This window comes from Mauremys reevesii, linkage group 2 (assembly GCF_016161935.1).
Source record: "Mauremys reevesii isolate NIE-2019 linkage group 2, ASM1616193v1, whole genome shotgun sequence".
Lineage (NCBI taxonomy): Eukaryota > Metazoa > Chordata > Testudines > Geoemydidae > Mauremys > Mauremys reevesii.
In genome coordinates this window covers 28,372,675-28,392,597 of record NC_052624.1, presented here as the reverse complement: position 1 = coordinate 28,392,597, position 19,923 = coordinate 28,372,675, and the positions used below count along the sequence as shown (strand labels likewise).

The 19,923-nt window shown below is 40.2% G+C and overlaps 1 protein-coding gene across 11 annotated transcripts in view; it reads right to left on the bottom strand.

Annotated features, from left to right (window-relative positions):
- Nucleotides 1-8,608: 8,608 nt before the first annotated feature.
- PARD3 (par-3 family cell polarity regulator) overlaps nucleotides 8,609-19,923 on the bottom strand; it is a 627,608-nt gene continuing 616,293 nt past the window's right edge. For all 11 annotated transcript variants that reach the window (XM_039524331.1, XM_039524332.1, XM_039524326.1 and 8 more), the window contains 2 exons: nucleotides 16,066-16,193; nucleotides 8,609-10,729 (listed from right to left, as the gene is read on the bottom strand). In XM_039524331.1, coding sequence (XP_039380265.1) covers nucleotides 10,336-10,729; nucleotides 16,066-16,193 — 522 coding nt within the window. In that variant the 3' untranslated portion in view covers nucleotides 8,609-10,335. The remainder of the gene's footprint in view (nucleotides 10,730-16,065; nucleotides 16,194-19,923) is intronic.

Here is a 19,923-nt window from a genome sequence, read left to right as displayed (position 1 = left end):
TGCTTCATAGCACCTTTCAGCTCTGCAATGCTGGAAATGAGTTTTTTAATAGGAAATTAGATTAGTAATATTTTAGTCAACAAAAATGTGGAAAAATTCTGCATAAGGATGAGAAAATTATTCATGCAAACTAACTTTTAAAAACAAGAATGAACAATTGTACAATTCTGAACACTGCCACTCACAAAAGAAGTTCTCTGCATTTTTTTTTACCATAGAATGGAATAATCAAATATGATTTATTTCACATCCATACCCTAGCAATCCTATTTGCCTTTTAAGTCTACAAATACTAAATGAACTCATGAATATCAACAAATTGTATAATTCAGTGGCTTATACTCAGGTTTTGGTATGACTGTATCTCTATATAGTTTTTATAATAAGTAGCACTATAGTATGTAGGATGAATAGTTACCTGGAAATTTCTTTGAATTCAATCCAAATTGTAGTTTAGTTTTTAGGCCGATCCAAGAGTTGACAGCCTCCGTCCTTTGTTCTAGAGCTGGTTAAATTCCCCTCACTGAATTTCAAAAATTAGAGATGGAAAAGACTTCTTAGATTTTAGCTCTCCCCAGATAATGTAGAACTATTTCCTGTAGCATTCACTTGACGTCTTTTATATCATAAATATTTCCAGGAAAATGGTAAATCAGGCTTCCTATTCTATATTAAGAAACTATTATAATTAATCACTTATGTGTGGGCAGGTGTTTACAATAGGTTGAGGGGCCAAAGAACCCAGCCTTACCTTGAGACCAGTGTCTTGATCATACAGTGTAATGTGTGCTGAAAGTTATGTGCACATCACATAAAAAGGATAAACAGAGGGGTGTAAGAATGAAACAAAAAGAGGGGGATATCTCAGGCCCCTCTCTCTTACACTAATGTATACTTTCCCACCAACAAATAATGTATACCAGTGCTGTCGCTTCAACTTTGGTCAATGACTGCCAGGAGTCTGCACTGTAAATGAAGAAGACTCTTTGCAGGTCATAAATTAGAGATGGTTTGATAGACTGTGGATGAAAATCTGCCAAGCCAGGAAGCCACAGAGCAGAGCTGGCAAACCTAATATAGTATGAGATAATTCAGCTGGAATTTAAGTGAGGCAGGGTTTATGGTATGGATTAAGAGGTAGAGAGTGTCAGAAGAAGCAAAACTGGGTTTAATAGGGCATGACAGACAACTGAATATATAGGAAAAGAAGGAAGGAACAAATCTGAGGGAAGACACAAAAACTAGAGAAGGGGCAGAAAGTGGTGGTGAGACCCCAAGTGAATCGGAGGACTGGGCATTTCTCTGGTTGATAACTGACAACCATCACAACTTTATCTGGTTCCTTGCCAACACCCTATAAAGAACTCAGGAGAGTAACAATACAGCCAGGACCAGCCTAGACACAGGGATCACTTTGCAGGAGTCCCTGACTCTCAGAGGAACTCAAGTCCTTTCTGAGCATGACCAAGACAAAACGCCATGACTGAGGCAATGTCCTGGCAATACCAGAGTTTTTCCTGTCTGGATTTGGGAAAAGGAGAGGCAGAACCTCCCAAACTGTAGCATTCATGATGTCCTTCCACTACATGGGCATTTTCTACCTGAGATCCAAATTGCAACCACATTTGTCTCCAAGAGACTAGGAGGTTTCTCCCACCGAGGAATGGCTGTTGAGCCCCCTATGTACAATGACATGGAATTACTGACAAGAAAAGCTTTTCCTTCAGTTCATGTTCGAAAGTGAGGTTGGACTCTGCTAAACACAAAAGGATTGTGCAGGGATTTGCACAGCTGACTTGGACAAACCCCAACCAAAGTAATGAAATTTTGCCTACCAAAGGTTCCCTTGATGTCTCAATTGCACACAGTATTCTTCTTCACTTCCTGTTCTAAACTGTTGTGCCAAGCTGTGGACAGTTCCTGCGTTTTACACCAGAGATGCCTGCAGGTCAATGGTGGACAAGTGATTCCTGTATATAAAAAACAGCACCGAGCAAGTAATTGGTAGCATCTCTAAAAATAACCCCTTGCTTTGTGTCTCACACTGGCCAAATAACTTGTCCACACTCTACTCGTCTCCTGTCTGAACTACCACACTCTCCTCCCCTTGGCTCTTTTTTATACTGTCACCCTCCTCTGGTCTTCCAAAAATGATGCTGTTAATTCATCCTGTTCACCCTTCCCCATCTCTTTGAGTCACTTCACAGGCTTCCAGAAGACAAGAGAAGAGGTGGAGAGATATGGGGGGAAAGAACCAAATCATTAAGATAGGCACAGCCTGTACTGAGCAACCATGCCAATTCCTCACCCTTTTCCCCTCCTGTTGTCCATTTATGAACCTCATTTGAAATGTCATGTCAATCAGGATTGAATATTCTCTCAGGCAAGGACTGTGTTGTGTTGGTGAAACATCTAGCACATGTTTGGACACTAAAAATAGTAAAAATATTAACAATCCATTTTGGCAAATTTCACCTTTTATTCTGTTTGCTAATTGTCTTTAAAGAAATGGTCAAATTTCCTAATTTCTTTGTGAGTAAAAATTATTTGCTTATTTCTTCTGTGTCAAAATCATGGTTTGCCAGATTGTTGACACTTATTCACCATGTGGGCAGCGGCGTATTATTGCCTAGGCGGACAAGGCCTAGGGCGGCAAATTTGAAGGGGGGGGCAAATTTGAGCACCCATGGAGAAGCTCCCCTGCTCCAGCTCGCCTCCTCTGCGAGCGTGCCTCCGAGTCCTGTTTCTCTCCCCTCCCTCCCAGCACTTGCGCCGCAAAACAGCTGTTTTGTGGGGAAGGGAGGAGGGGGAATGCAGAGCGCTGGGGGAAGAGGTGGGGCTGGGCCGGGGATTTGGGGAAGGGATCCAATAGGGGCAGGGAGGGGGTGGAGTTAGGGCGGGACTTTGGGGAAGGGGTTGGAATGGGGGCGGGGAAAGGGTGGAGTCGGGGCGAGGCCAGGGGTGGGCAGGGTGACAATTATTTCAGGGTCTAGGGGCAGCAAAATCATTAATCCGCCACTGCATGTGGGTCATGTTGGTTACTTGTGTGATATTGTTTCTGTCTCCTCACTGGATGACTTCTGTACATAACCAACACACTGAGAACTGTGAACTTCACCACAGAATATACAACCTAAAATGTGCTTTGGGGAACACAGAAATTAATATTTTTAACAAATATTAGCAGATTTTTCCCCACTATTCTCTCAACTCTATTATATATTTTGCTAAGTACTTAGGGACAAAGGGAGCTATTTACACTGTTAGATCCAAATGCTTTAGGCAAAGATACTCCCTTTCATAGGCAAGGGATGCTCGTAGCTTTTGAAGATCTGGCTACACAGCGCTGCACCCCACTGAGTATTACATGGCCTTGTGCTTGTCCTTAGGAAGGACATAAAATCTGAATTAAATTCCAGAATAAAGTCTCAGTCTTTGGAAGAGTCCAAACGGAAATAAGAACCAAATCAATGGAGGAACAAAAGTAAACATCTTCTCCAGCTTACTAGGTGTAGGAAAAAAAGAGATTGTGGATGTCAACTGCGGCTTTTGCGAGAACACAAGCACCTTGAAAACTCATTTCCTAAGATAATTAAATTTTGAAGTACCCCTGAGAGTCCATTTCCTCTTTTTATGAGGGAGCCCTCTCCCTCCTCAGAGGAACTGGAAAAGGGAACCTCTTAATTGAAAAGGTGAGGCCTGAACAAACCATTGGTGCTATGCCAGGCACTGAGAGGAGACTCCAGGTCAGACTACTGAAGTTTAGCTGAAGCAGGGCATAGGTGCTGGAACTAAGGGAGCTGGAGGTGCTGCTGCACCCTCTGCCTTAAAGTGGTTTCCATTATATACAGGGTTTACAGTTTGGTTCAATGGCTCTCAGCACCCCCACTATAAAAATTGTTCCAGCACCCCTGGATCAGTGGTCCCCAAACTGTGGGGTGTGCCCCCATGGAGGGGGTGCCCAGGAAATTTTGGGAGGCATGGCAATGCCTGGGCCAGCCCCCATGGAGGGCAGGGAGGGAGTGCCACCTAGCCCTGCTCTGCCTCCAGACCCACTCTTGGCCTCTGGCTCCTGGCCCCGGCTCCTGGGAGGTGGGGGTAAGACAGATTCCACTACAGTTAAGGGGGAGTGCGACAGAAAAGGTTTGGGGACCACTGAGCTAGAGGATGTTAGACTGGGATCTGGAAGTTATAAACTATTGGATTTAGCACATTTGAGCCCCTTTGGCTTTCTCTTTGCCATGCCTGGAAGCTCATCAGAAAAAATGTGGGTGCATTTAAATAAGGCAGTTGGTTTCAACACCTCTCTGATTTGTTCAAAGTTCTTGTTGACGGCTCTGAGCAGGGAAACAAACAGTTTAGATTGTTTTTTATTTATAGCAGCAAAATGTGTCATTCCCAATTAATAATCCAGCCATATAAATATTGTCTAACTAGCTGTGTCAATTAACAAGTTCCTCCAGCTCTTCTTGTGCAGTATGAGCATGTTGCCAAATATAACTACAGAGTGAGGTCATTTAAAAAGTCTACCCTCATTTTAGAGGAATTACTGGTTCTAGTGATATTCCCTATACTTAAAATAGGAATACTGCTGGAACCAAGAAAACATCAAAAATCAAAATGAAGAATTCAAGTGTAAAAATCAAGATATGCTAACTTTAAAAAGAACTTTTTAAATGTTACATTGAAAATTCAAACTGTTTATTATTTATAACCCACCAACAATATACTCAGTGCATTACAGGATGGAAAATACAGATAGTCCCTGACTCAAGGAGCTCAGTCACTCTCTCTCTCTCTCTCGCACACACACACACAGGAAATAAACAGAAGGAAATTATGGAGGATTATTAAAATTGTATTATTCCTTTTATTATTGATTCACTTCTTTTGGACAATACACTAGGAGTATACCTTAGAAGGGACCTTAGTCTGTATGGCTACTGCCCACTCTTCCCTCAAATCCCTGCTCCAGAGAAATTTCTCTTTCATGCTTACAAGAAATTAGTCAAATGCTAATGGATGTGAACAATATTAGTTTGTAAAAAAGCAGTTGAAGGTTTCACATTTTATTCCTCTTCTCCACCCCATCCTCTTTTTAGCTTGTTTTCATAAGCCTCGTCTATACAGCCAGCACCAAATAGGGTATGTGTAGCTACATACAGCAGTGAAAAACAGGTGGTGTCTACAATGCTGTGTGTAGCTACCTGTGGCAGTTAAAGACTCTGGCAGTGGGGAAAAGCTACATATTGCCAGAGCTTTCCCTGCTGCCTCTCACCTGCCTTTCCCCGCTGTCAAGAGTCTTCCTGCATTGTTGAAAGGCTCCAGCAATGGGGAGCTGCTAGAACTTTCCCTGCTGCCTCCCCCTACCAGATCCTTTCACTGAGGCGGGAAAAGGCTCCAGCACCAGGGGCAGAGGCAGTGAGACACTACACTGCTAAAAAGAGCAGCGTAAATGTGGGAGCCGCCGCTTGGGCACATAGAGAGCCATGCAGGGCACACATCTTATTGTTCTGTACTCTACTCACCTAAGCAATGTCTCACTGCTATTTACACTTGTGCTAGCTGGGCATGCAATGTCTGTACTCTACACACCATCATACCCGAAGACATAGCCTCCGACTGTGAGCTAGTCACAGCGGAACTACTATTCCTTTGGACAGTGCCTAATATGCTGTGGGCATGACCATAACACCAACAATAAATACTAATATCAATCTCAAGAGAGAAAAGGGTGATGGGTTTGTAAACCAGAATGGGAGATGATTCTGTGAGAGTAGGGTGTGTGTATGAGTGGGCGATGAGATTAGATTAATTTGCTCTTAATTTATGTCCAGTCTTCTTCCATCTGTGCAGAAACCAGTTGATGATTTGATGCAAAATTATTATTGTTTCACGACCCTCATATTGATTTTTTTCTATTTTGGATTGGCATCATTTTGTATCTCTTTTGCATCTGCTTCTGAATTCTGTTGCCTTTGTTTCTCTTGATGGCACAGCACCCAATAATACCCTAGGCTGCTTCTTACTTGTGATTGATATTTTCCCCCTGAGCTTTATCAAACTTATTTTAATATTTTCTGTTCTCAGGGCTCATGTTTGCTTTTGCAATTTACACTTTATTGTAACTGAGTATTTTTCACTGGTATGTGATTTTAAAAGTGAGTTTGCAAGCCCAGGGTGGGATGACACAAAGGTAAGATGAAGAGTATATGAACTTTGTCCTGTATTTGTACGCTGTGCATGGTTCCTGACAAGTCCTAAAGAACCAGACTGAAGACAGTGTAGAATGAAATGAAGAAACAGTCAAGCCCAGCAAATAAAATTAGGGAATGTTTGAAAATAGGATTGCAAGCCAGGACATGTAATATCCAAATTCACTTTAAGACTCAACAATGTAAGTTCAAAGGTTTGAATTACTCAAGTGTATCCTGTCTTCAGCCGACACTGCTCATCTGGCACATCTCCGCATTGTCTGGCCAGTGCTTCTTCCCAACATAAGCAGCAGAGATCAATGCTATGCCACTGACACTCATAAATAGAATGAACGTGAGCCAGACATTAGTAGATTCTTGAAACCTGAACAATATATCCAAGGTCATGATTGGTTTAAAAATTTATTTTGTTGTCCTTACTATTTGCTAGCAATAAATGGCAGTTGTAATTCATGTCTGTGCTATGCTGGGCACCAAGCCATTTTAACTGTTTTTGATGGCAGGAGTCCTCAAAGATGTACTTGAAAATATTTCAGCCAGAAAAAATAATTCACTGAGGCCACAGGCTTGTTTCCAGGGAGGCCCTCTAGCAAGAAGGGAAACATACTTTTAAAGAAAGGCAAGAAACTCATACATTCATAATATAAAACTCTCCCTTGGAATTACAATAGCATTACCAAATTATTTTGATAAAATACCAGAAGGATTCATAGATGATTTTAGGAAATGTATTGAGAAAAAGAATTCTGACTGATTTTGTAAGACAACACCCACTGCTGGGTCCCTCTAAAAGCTCCCTAAAATTCTGTCTCATGACCATTCTTAGATACACTAGCCCACCAGAATTAGTCTCATGTTAATTGGTCCACAAATGAACTGCTCTAGTAATGTACTTTTTTAAATTAGCTTTTGGTTTAGTCACTAGTCAGAATTAAAGGTCAATTTTTTTAAAGCATCTTGCTCCTTCTTCCTAATCGCCCTTTACAACTTAGGAAGTTAATAATAGAAATCCTGTCTATGCTATGTCAGGAAGAAGACAGGATGATGAAGGCAAAAAAAAATTCTTAGCTAACATAACACAGACATTTCCCAAAGAGCACATCTGCCTATTCTTATGAACACATCTAATTATGGCAAATTGTTAACACCTTGAAGAGAGACTTTCATGCAAGGGTAAACTTTAACATACACCATATTTGCTCTTAAAACACCTTTCATCTGGCTTTTCATACTTTTCCATGCATGTTCCTTTTCTTATAACAGTTTATCAAGGGCCTAATTTTGAAAAAGGACTCCAACCTTTTTTCCATTTTTATGGATACAATTTAGTGCCCACAGTTATTTGTGTGTACGAATGCTATCATAGCAACAAGAAAACTAGCTGATTTGTGGATACAGTCAGGAGGTGAGATATCTAGATGGCAGTTGGGCTTGCAAAACTGTGAGTGCAATTATTTGGCTACTCTCAATTGCATGCCACAAAAATGTAGGCTACTTTTCAAAATCAAGCCTAAGAATGTATTTATGCATCAAAAACTGCCTGTGCACCTTGCAGCCCAATCTTTATCTTCCCCAGGAGAGCATACAATAAAGTCACAATGCATGATTTGACAATATTACTACCCTGGCAACAAACAGATGTCATGCATATATAGGATTATGACTGACATTACTGGAGGATCCAAGAACAGGAGCAGCTGTGTGAAGAGGGACAAAAGCAGACCCAGCCTCAATACTAATGGAGTTTCATTGGCACAGTGACAATGCTTTATCTATAAGTCTTCTCTTTTCAAGTTTTGTGCAGCATTGACATCTTTCTTTAAGGCCCAAAACCTTAATCCTGAGCAAAGCCTGAGCAAACAGTCTTTGAAGAGGGGTTCTTCATGCCAGCTTGCTGGGGACAGAATCTGATGTATTTTGACTATGGAGCACTAGTGGACACATTCTGTAAACACCCCTGCACTCTGGCTTAGCAAGGGATTTGGGCCAATGGATCTATGTAAATTATGGATCCACTGGCTACAACTTTGCCCATCATGTCCCTACCTCCAGTGGAGATGTGTCGAGAGAAACGGCCTTTGAGCACAGCCACAGAATTCGGTCTTAAGAAAGTAGCATTTCAATGTCACAGGTCTGCTCTAAAAATATCATTAGAGATTTCAGTGCATTTTTTTCTGAGAGGGTCTTTAGGTGCTCAGATGGGTTATAATTATTGTCTTTTTTGTCTATATTTGTAAGCACTCACAGACAGACAGACATAAACCATTAGGAATATAATGAAATAGCATCTGTTAAATATTTTTAAAGGTAATGACTGCTGCAGTTTTCATAAGGTTCCATAGGCAATACTAAGGAATAGAACAGGCAATGCTAAGACCAGAATGGAAACAGCCTTTTATTCTAAATTTCATATGTACAGGGAAAGCTGTTTTACGCAGTTTTGTAAACTCTGCGTAAAAGAGCCATTGTCATCCAATGTCACTGTGCTTACATTAGTAACAATTTTTAAACACTGGAGTACATTATTAACAACAAAAACCATTAACAAACAGGCATAAAGACAGATACATGTGCTGAAATTTCACATATATTCCAAAAACTGGTTGATGCAAAAATAAAATGTGCCAGTAAAAAAAAAAAAAGGCATATTTTAAATCACACAGTATAAGATTTTTCTTTTTTCTTTCTTTCTTTTTTTAAGCATGATATGTTGAGACTTAATCTCAAGCCTTTTCACATGAGGATTTGCAGGCACTTTAGCAACCCAGCTATATTTTTACCATACATGAAGTTCAGACCAACAAACATAGAAACAGCTGCTGCAAAAGAAATTCTCATATCCCATATGCACATTAAAATATCACTGCTAGAGCAATCTTATTTCAGTTATTTTTGGATACTAACATGTTTTCAGGATGACGTGTAACAGATTTTCTCCATTTATCTCTTATTCATACATTTTAGAGTATCTTTTTAACGTGGTAGCACAATGCAAAGGTACAGTATGTAGAATCACAAGGTGATCACCCACAAAGCTTTACAAATTATAGAAAGAAGAGTTTGGGGATGGGGTTGTTTGTTTTCTGGGTTTTTTTAAGTTCTTTTGGTTTTTTAGCTTTCTGATCCAAAAAGAAGGTCTGATTTCATTTTGTCTTGCTCTAAGCCCTCCTCTCAACCCTGCCACAATAAAGACGAGTGAATTATAATCATATATAGAATGATTGTGGGGTAATTCTTCCCTAATTCTTTTCTGGGGTACAATTTTCACATGACCTCATACATTTTTAAGGAAAACAAACCACAATCCAGCCTTACGTTTTTCCACAATTCCTCATATTTCATGAAAGAACAAATATATCTGTCATAGTCTGGACTGAGATTTTATTTATAAATACAATACCCTCTCTTTAGTTATTTCACTGGTAAAGTACTACATGTTAAGATATAAGAAATTGTAAAAGGATTCCCAAGATAACTGAAAACCGTAATATTATTTTGCATATGAATCAGGATAAAGACTTTTAAAATGAGCTCAGAGAAAGAGAATGTGCGCATAAGAGGAGAAAAGCAGTTTTTTAGCATATAGACAATTAAATATTGATCAACAAAGACTGTAAATGACTCCACCATAAAACATCTTAGAACTTTGATCCTGAGTGAACTTAAGCCCTATCCACTCAAGAGTGATGTGTAACCCAGCCCCCACACCAAGAGAAATAATAAAGATGTGTCAATGCCTTCTTCAATTTCAGATTCTTTAATTTATGCCACAGTGCTGTATGTTGGTGCAATAACTCACTGCAAAGTAGAACACATTAGAGTAAATCCTAATAATAAGCCATTGACAGCTACTGGACTGGGCCAGGATGCTCGGTAACCAACACGCTGCTTACCTATAGTATGATTGTCAAATGGTGGAAAATCCTTCCATGAATATAACACTTGGGACAGAATGGCAAAGACATAAGGCCTATCAATTCTTTGCCCATATTGCTAAAGGCACTGAAACAGACAACAGATATATTCCATAGTACCATCAGTTTCAACAGTTTTTGAAATACAAGTCTTTATATGAAAATGTTCCTTATTGCATGATATGTTGATCATCTTTTTCTTCAACTCAAGAATAAAATGGCCTTCCCTTTTCTGGAGTTTGTAATCTGTTCAGCCTGGCTACCTGAGATGGTGAAGGTGGTACATCTTGCCTGAAAGGACCTTTTGGAGGGACATAATTAGGGTCCTGAATTTTCTTATATGAGTCATAGTTGTTAGGCCCTTCAGAAGATGTCTTTTTTTTCAGTTGTTGCTCTTTCCGCCTCTGTTCTTGACGGAGCAGTTCTTGTGTTTCCAGCATTACCCTGGCATTGAAGCCATGTCCTCCCATGTAGCCATTTCTTGATCCTTGGTAGCTGGAATACCTGGGGTTTTCCTTTGCAGTCTGGAACCCTTCACCAGGAGAGTAGCTCTGTTCCCAGGAATCTTGAGATACGGAACTTGCATTTTTTCTGCTCTGCCTGAAAATAAGAACAGAAAAATGTTTTTAAAGAAATCTGCAGGATCCTCTTAATGTTTAAACAATAATCATTAGAAGAATGGGGATTCAAGAGTCAAGTCAACTTTTTCATAAAGTAGATGTTCCCCCCAGATGGGACTCTCAGCTGATGTCAGCCTTGCAGCTAGTAGATGTCTTGATAAGTGTTCTTCTCTTTCCCCCAAAATGGCCACGTTGTCTCTTTTGCATTTTAGATATATTTCCAAAGCACTGCAGTAGGGGAATGGAATTTGGCAGCCAGTACAACAATCATAATTAGAATCTTTAAAATGTTATAATTGAACTGTAAACCAATAAAACAGTCTAAAAAAACATCACCACAATGCCAGAGAAACCAGATAACAGCAAGCACGTGTAATGAATGGTAACTCAGTTATGAAAAAAATCTAGACTCCTAATTGATTAAAAAGGCAACAGGTTGATCCTTTTAAATATCTACTTTAAAGCTGTACAAGTCTGCTGACAAAACTCTTCATTGATGCACAGTAGCAATGAGTTTTTTTCCGTCCAGAATCCAGAGTTAGGGAGTTTTGTATTATCAGAACTGTTTCCCAGCATGCTATATCTTTCATGAAAGGAATGGCAGGGATAACCTATTTTGCTCATTTTCTGACTCCACAGGGTAGATAAATAAATCAAATGCATATAGGAATTACAAATTCTTATTGCTTTTTTGCAATAAATCACCACGTTATTTCAAGGAAACATTATTGTTTTGAAATATCTTTAATTTACTATCAAGCCACTAGATGCTTTTATGAATTTAAAATAAGATTGGGTATGATAAAGTAAAACAATTTTGTGCTGGAATAAGAGAGATACCCACTTGGAGATTAAAATTAGTGTAAGAGAATCAAGCAGTAAAACAAAATATATTGCTGCATTAATCAATAAGAAAGTCATTTAACCGTTGTATATATAGCTCAGTTTTTCATGTCAGCACATAGAATAAAAACAAGGTTCAGTTTTGGCTTAGTGGATTGAATATGCAGCTGGAAGTCAGGAGATGAGGGGAGTCTTCCCACTACAGACTTAATGTGGCAAGTAACTTAACCTCTCTGTGCTTCCCTTTCCACATGTGTAACTTGGAGACGACTATGCTTACCCCCATTTGTAATGTACTTTGGGATCACTGGATGAAAATGTTTACTATTCCATATAAATGTATTATTATTGTTGTTGATGTTCGCATGCTCTTCTTTACAAAACAAGGTCTCTGGGCCACGGCTCTATTGCTTACTTGCACACGCGCAAACTGAATGACCCTTAGGGTACAAAACTTCCAAAGTTTCTGAAATATGGCAAGATAACTTTTCAATATGAAAGATGAGCTTGGAGATAAACATTACTTAGAACAGTTTCAGATGGGAAATGGTAATGACTAATCGAATAGACTTCATTTAATTACTGTTTTCTGGTACTAGTTCAAAAGTAGTTGGATCATTTGTGTTGTCTTTTTGGGAAGATTTAAGAAATATGATTGAAGAGTTTTTTATTTTCCTAAAGTACTTAACATTTTAACTTAAAAGGTAAAAAAATTAGGCTGCTTGAAGTTACTCAAGATGGAAAGTATCCAGAATAAAAGACTAAAACCAGTTAATCATAAAACTGTAATTCTATCAATGAATTTGGGATCCAAATGACATTAGTGATAGTGAGATTTCTTCCTAGGTTAGTAAAAAATCTTTGATGATTGAAAAGCTGATATCCCATTTTATTGTTTTATTACTGGTAACTTTTTGAACCTCTGAATTTCAGCAGCACCATTTTCTAACAATTCTCTTTAGCTTGAGCTGAGAATAAACACTTGTGTTTGTAACCATGTGAAGGATGATATGAACCCTGTAATTAAACACTCATCAATTGCATATTAATAAGCATTCTTACTCATTTACTTGTAATTTTTCACACTAATCAATAGATTCAGTACACTTCTCTCTTACACTCTTACACATAAACTTCTCTGTTTCCTATGGTTATTTTCCAAATTTGTGGTCAATGAAATTTCTCTTCAAAAATATGAATTTCTGCAGTTGGAACTTTGCATTACAGCCATTCTCCAGCTTTTTGACACTACAGTGACGGGCTACAACAGCAAAACCCAAAACACAGGTTCAAAATGCAGGATTCACATTTTCCTAGGTGATCTATGCCTTAACAGAGCTAATGAGCCTGAAATGGACTCCAGTTTGTTCAAACAAGCTCTTAATATTATTATTTATACAGGATTTGGTGTTTTTACCTCCATGTCATCTAACCCCTGAACCTGTCTGAGCCTTATTTATATCACGACAGTCCGCTGGTGGAGCGGCACCCTTTGAGAATTAAAAGTCTGAAAAATCCTAGTACAAGGGTCCCCAACGCGGTGCCCGCGGGCACCATGGCGCCCGCAGGGGCATCTAAATGCGCTCGTGTCCTGGCCGGCAGTCGAGCATCCGCCGAAATGCCGCCGAATATCTGGCATTTCGGCGGTGACGCCTCTCGATGACGTCACCTGTCAGCGGCAAGTGGTGTCATCGAGAGGCATCGCCGCCGAAACGCCACAGAAATTCGGCGGCGATGCCTCTTGATGACGCCACTTGCCGCCGTCAAGCGACACCATCAAGAGGCGTCACTGCCGAAATGCCGCAGAAATTCTGGCGCCTGCCTAGAATACTGTCCTAGTATAACAAGGCTAGATAGAGAGCCTTCCTGTGCCATCTTTTCATACCCACACTGTCATGATCCCCTAATTAAGCCACTCTGTGCCAAAGTTAGTTTGGGGTATTACATGCAATCAGAACCCTTTTATATTTATTTATCTTTTTTAATTACCTCATCCTCTGAAAGACATACTAAAATGCCTAAAACATACCGCACAACCTCAGAGTTAAGAACACCAGAGTTATGAACTGACCAGTCAACCCACACCTCAAGTACACAATCATCGTCAGCAGAGATTAAAAAAAGCAAATATAGTAGAGTATTGTGTTAAACTTAAACTCCTAAAAAAATTAAGGGAAAGCAGGATTTTTCTTCTGTATAGTAAAGTTTCAAAGCTGTATTAAGTTAAGTATTAATGTATTGATGTTAAGTTGTAAAATTTTGAAAGAACTATAATGTTTTGTTCAGTTACGAACATTTCAGAGTTATGAACAACCTCCACTCCTGAGGTGTTTGTAACTCTGAGGTTCTACTGTACTTCTCCTCAGAAAAACTAATTTACGGTTGAGATGTAATCCACTCTGCAGATAGCAAGAGGTATGGGGGGGAAAGCAATAATATAGCTGCCATTTTGAAAAGTTTCCTTAAAAAACCCATAAAAGCCAGAACACCATAACTTTTAATCTCCTTTTTTCATTTTCTTCCAAATGTCCCAGAAAAATTCTACTCTAAGATGAGCTGTGGCATGTGAAAACTCAAGAGATATGGTTTGGGGTTCAAAATCAGGGACTTAATTGTTAAGCTAACGTCCCCTTTAACTATGAAACGTTTATGGCTGCTGCATAATAAAATAGTGAAATGGCCTCTTTTGCAAGGCTTCAGCAATTCCTGGTTTTGAGATGTATATATAACCATTACCTGCTCCACAAAAATCTATATATAGAGACCAAAGCAAAGGCAACATCATAATATGTAAGGCACACCCAAATCAAGGAAGTTTTCAAGCTTAAAGTACCCCTAGCAAAAGGCATCTCAATTCTACCTCAGTTCTTGTCACAGATTTCCCCAATTAATGTTTGAGAATTCTAAAAAACTATCTACATTCACCATACAGTGTCCAAGTGTAGCCATTCTTATGTAACCTACACTACAAGCTGGGTAAAATTCTGACCATTCATTTTACTTCGTATTTGGCTTTTTAAAAAAATTAACTCTAAGCAGTTCCTTGGCCTGTGAACTTTTAAAAAGTACAGATTTGTTTAGACTAAAGGATATTAATTGTCAGCATTCCAATGTTAATGATCCAGTAAGTTTGAAGATTCCCATATGCCAGAAACTTGGATGTGGCTCAATTTTGCATAGTGTTTCATGGTTGTCTCCATGTTCTTTTGTTTGATTTCTTGTTTTTTTTAAATATACGTCTGTATACCGACATCACAAGACTGATTTTTTGTTGGTAAGAAGTTAAGCAACACAAAAAATATGACATACAAAAACGGTGCAAACAGCCCTCCATTTGCTTCTCTTCTCTGATCTATTTCATACTCAAGAGATTCTTTTCTAGAGATGGAAAGTGATACTAGATAGTGTCCCATAAGGATCCATGCTTTAAGGTGCTGATTCTATAAGGTGCTGAGTGCCCTCAGCTCCCACTGTAGTCAACTTTGAAGTAATCCTAAGAAATAAACAGCCACTACATGCTACCACTTATGGAATTTGATGTCTCTTCCTCATTGCAAGTATTACTTAGGGTTGCCAGTTGTCCGGTTTTTGACCAGAATACCCAGTCAAAAATACTCCGGTCAGCCGCTAAAAGTCCAGTGGGTGGTGCAGCGGGACTAACACAGGCTCCCTGCCTCCCCTGGCTCCGCACGGCTCCTAGAAGTGGCTGGCATGTCTGGCTCCTAGATGCAGGGGTGGCCACGGGGGCTCTGAGCGCTGATTCTGCAGCTCCCATTGGCTGGGAACCACAGCCAATGGGAGCTGCAGGGGTGGTGCTTGCGGGCATGGGCAGCACACAGATCCCCCTGGCCTCCCTACTGTTTAGGAGCCGGACTTCCCAACCGCTTCCAGGAGCTGCTTGAGGTAAGCACAGCCCAGCCGGAGCCTGCACTCCGAATCCCCTCCTGCACCCCAACCCCCTGCCTCAAGTCAGAACCCCCTTCCTGTACCCCAAACCCCTCATCTCTGGCTCCACCCCATAGCCAACATCCCCTGCTGGAGCCTACACCTCCTCCTGCACCCCACCCTCCTGGCCCAGCCCTGAGCCCACTCTCATACTCCGAACCCCTCAACCCCAGCCCAGAGCCCCCTCCCACACCCTGAACCCTTCATTTGTGGCCTCACCCCAGAGCCCCCAGCCAGAGCCCTCATCCCTTCCCACACCCCAACCCTCTGCCCCAGCCTGGTGAAAGTGAGTGAGGGTGGGGGAGAGCGAGCAAAGGAGGGGGGGGAAATGGAGTGAGCAGGGGTGAGGCCTTGGAGAAGGGAGCAGGGCAGGGGTTGGTTTTGTGCAATTAGAAAATTGGCAATCCTTGCATTACTCCTTATACTTCTGTTAAACGAAGTGCATGCACTAAACACAGCATTTTCCTTCCACAAATGAAATTAACTCCAGGCTAACATATACCAAATAGTTTTAGACAGTTACTGTACCTGGGTAATGAACTATACTGGCGCTGAGCTTGTTGGAAACTTTCTCTTTCTTCTTGTCGTTGCCGCTGCATCTGAACTTCTACAGATACAGAGTGTCTGCCACTCTGTGAGTATGTCTTGGAGTTTGGCTAGGATATGAAAAGTTAAAAAAAAATAATTAAGCAAAGCACAAAAATATCTACATAGGAGCAATTAATTAAATTACTGTTATATATCCACACACGTACTTTAAAATATTCAAATTCAAATGTTCAAATTGGTCTTTCCATAACTGCATTAAATTCCGACCTTTAACACAATGTCATCTGTTATAGGCTATATCGGGGCAGGCAACCTATGGCACGGGTGGTGAAGGCGGCTCGCGAGCTGATTTTCAGTGGCACTCACACTGCCCAGGTCCTGGCCACCAGTCCAAGGGCTCTGCATTTTAATTTAGTTTTAAATGAAGCTTCTTCAACATTTTAAAAACCTTATTTACTTTCCATACAACAATCGTTTAGTTATATATTATAGACTTATAGAAAGAGACCTTCTAAAAACGTTTAAATGTATTACTGGCACGCAAAACCTTAAATTAGAGTGAATAAATGAAGACTCAGCACACCGCTTCTGAAAGATTGCGGACCCCGGGCTATATTTTAATCTAATCCTCTATTTTTGAAACATTATCTGATAAATACTAAAGGTCAAACTGTGATTCGCTCTTATATGAAGGAATACCTAACTCCATGTGAAATCAGTGGACCAGATCCTCAGCTGGTGTAAATCAATATCACATCTGTGATGCTATGGCTATTTATGCCAGCTGAGGATATCACAGTCCGGCCTTAACATTTGCACACCATTAATTAGTTCAAATGAGAGCAAACCCTGCTTCTTACTATGTAATGCAGTAATGTGCACACATAGGGCTGGATTCTCCAGTCAGCTACAAACAGAGCAAAGTGAATGCACATTGTTTGAAGAGTCCATGTGCTCAGGGGGAATCGCTTTCTAGTGTGAAAGAGGTTACAGTCGCCTCTTGCGCCTGCTCCACTATTTGCTGCCTCGCCTACTGGGATGCACTATCCTGTACAAAAGTGGGGGAATTGTGTCAGGGGTGGGGAGGGCAGGTAAGGGAAAGGGAGTGAAGGGCAGGAATCGTGGAAGAGTGAGATTCTGTCACACCTAACTATCCACTTGCCTGCTGCAGCTTTAAATTGCTCTGGGGCCAGGCAAAGCAGAATCAGGGAGTCACAGCCACAAATTCCCTTCCACTGTGCCTGTACAGAGAGAATTCAGCCTGTAGTCTTTTGAGTGCCTTCAACTGGTAGTTCTAACAACAGTAATACCAAGTATAGGAAGTTCCCTGTTGGACTACTCTAATCCACAGTCCTTAACTGGAAGTTGGTGGTGTCTGCAAGTAGAGACTGTAAAATAAAGAATGATGGATTATTTATTTAAAGACAGATTTTCAGAGGCACTGAGCCCTTATAAGAGCAGCAGATGCTAAGCACCTCTGAAACGCCGATTCTTAAGGGACATCTACACAGGGATAAAAGCTTCGCAGCACAGCCACCACTGGCCTGGGTCAGCTGACTTGGGCTTCCAGGATCCCAGAGCTCAGGCTCCAGTTTAAGCCTGAACATCTACACAGCAGTTTTTCAGTCCCAGAGCCCAAATCATTTGACCTGGGCCAGTCGTGAGTTTTTTATGCTTGTGTAGATATACCTTGTTCTTTAGCAGCATAACTTGAAGTCTCTGTCTTCCTTATGAAATAAATACATACACTGAACTTATCTACAATGTACCATTCAAAATACCACTTCTCTCTGCTTGGATATGGTCCATTCATTAAGTGGATAGAATCCTTCCACAGAAAATGCTAGTAAATCTTGTGGAGAGACTACGGCAATCTCTACCTCATGGCAAGGATGTCAAATACCATTACAGCCGGGATGTAATTATGGCACTGAAATTATTAAGCATTACATTGAGTTGAGGTGAAAATGGGCTATTGTTTTGATAGTACAGAGCATTACAAGACTCCAATATGAACATATTTCAGATTCTTCCACATGTTGCCAATAGAGCAAACAACATTGTGTGTAGGCGATAGGTGAAAACTAGTTATTAAAAAAACCCATTTTTTTTAGCTTCTCTCTAAAAAATTATTAGCTGTGTTGGTGCATGAGTTATGCTCAGCCACTTTTTGCCTTTTCCTCATCTCTTTCGCTCACAGTAAACATCTCTTTTGTTTTCTGCCACTGTAATTTTTGCAGCAGACATACGCAGTAGCGGCTGACACATCTGAAAGATAAAAGGTTTTTCAAAAGCTCCTCACATTTTGAAGGCAAATGTTAAAACAGAGAGTTGTAATTCCTGACTTAAGCTGCTCCGTTGTTTTAATATATATTCAGGTACTTGAAAGTAGCCAGTAAAACATAAAATGTGAGACAGGTCTACAGTTGTTAGAACCTCCGTTTTGAACAATGATACGCATCAGATGGAACATCAGCAGCAGCTCAAAATCTGACATAAAATTTGGAGAACAACTATTTTACTTGTTAGTAGAAGATTATAGTGTTCGAGAATCAGTTTGAAAGCATAAAACGGAAAATGACTAGTACAGGGAAACATATGAAAGAGAGCCCATGATACAATAATGGTGCTTACTTTAGGGATAGATTTACTCTCAGAAAGCCTCAATACAAATTTTTATAACAAAAAAACCCTTAAAAGAAATGTGTGATGATATGGCAATAAACTCACAGTGTCATAAACAGGAAACTCACTGAGATAAACAAACTCCACCGAATATACATATATAATCATTCACACAGACACATTTCCTTACAAAACTTGACAGACAGAAATGAAGAGAAGAGCATTTCACTTCTTCTACAGTGCAATTTTGCCAATTTTCCTGACTTTAGTGTCAATCTTGTAATATTCTGCATTTTACTTAGTGCCCTATATTACGGAGGCAATGATTATATGAGAATTTCAACGTTCATTTAATAAAAAAGAGTAAGAGTCTAGCCATTCTGGTTATAGGATGATTAAAGAGAAAAGCTTGAAATTGCAATGCAGTAGCATCATAAACATTCAATAACCAGAAGGGAAATAACCTTTTCCCCACATATTATTCATGTTTATTTTTTAAAAAATCGTGATTTTAAGCCAATCTCATGATTTCTGGGGACCCGATTCATTATTTTTGAATGCATGGGGTTGGTAAAACTGTTTGTTGTAAATAGTTATACATGTGCATGCGCGCGCGCACACACACACACACATTAATATAAACAAAGTAACCATGGAAACATCACTAAAATGATAGATGCTTTAGAAATGTTCATAGGTTATGGTACCAGCTGTCAAAAATGGGTGTTTAAAGTTAGGCACTTAAATCTGAATTAGACACCTTAATACCAGTTTAAGACTCTAAAGTGTGCCTCTGTATGGGTGAAGGTATGTGGGGTATTAAAGCATCAGGCCCATGAACAGTTTCTGAGTGGTCTATGCATGGATTCATAGTCACCCAAGTTTGAAAATTGCACTCTATGGTCAACATTTTCAAGCTGAGGTGTCTTAAGGAAGGCATCTAAATCAACTTACCTGACTTTTAAGAAGTGACAAGCGCCTGCAACTCCTATTAAAGTCATGTGGAGTCAATTTTGCTCAACGCATCTGAGAAGCAGGCCAGTTATTTATTTGCCTAATAGTACATCTACACGGTAATTAAAATCCCGCAGTTGGCCAGGCTCCAGGGCTCAGGCAGTGTAGATGCTCGGCCTGGGCTCTAGGACCCTGCAAGGTGGGAGGGTCCCACAGCTTGGGTTGCAGCCCAGGCCCAAATGTCTACACTGCAATTAA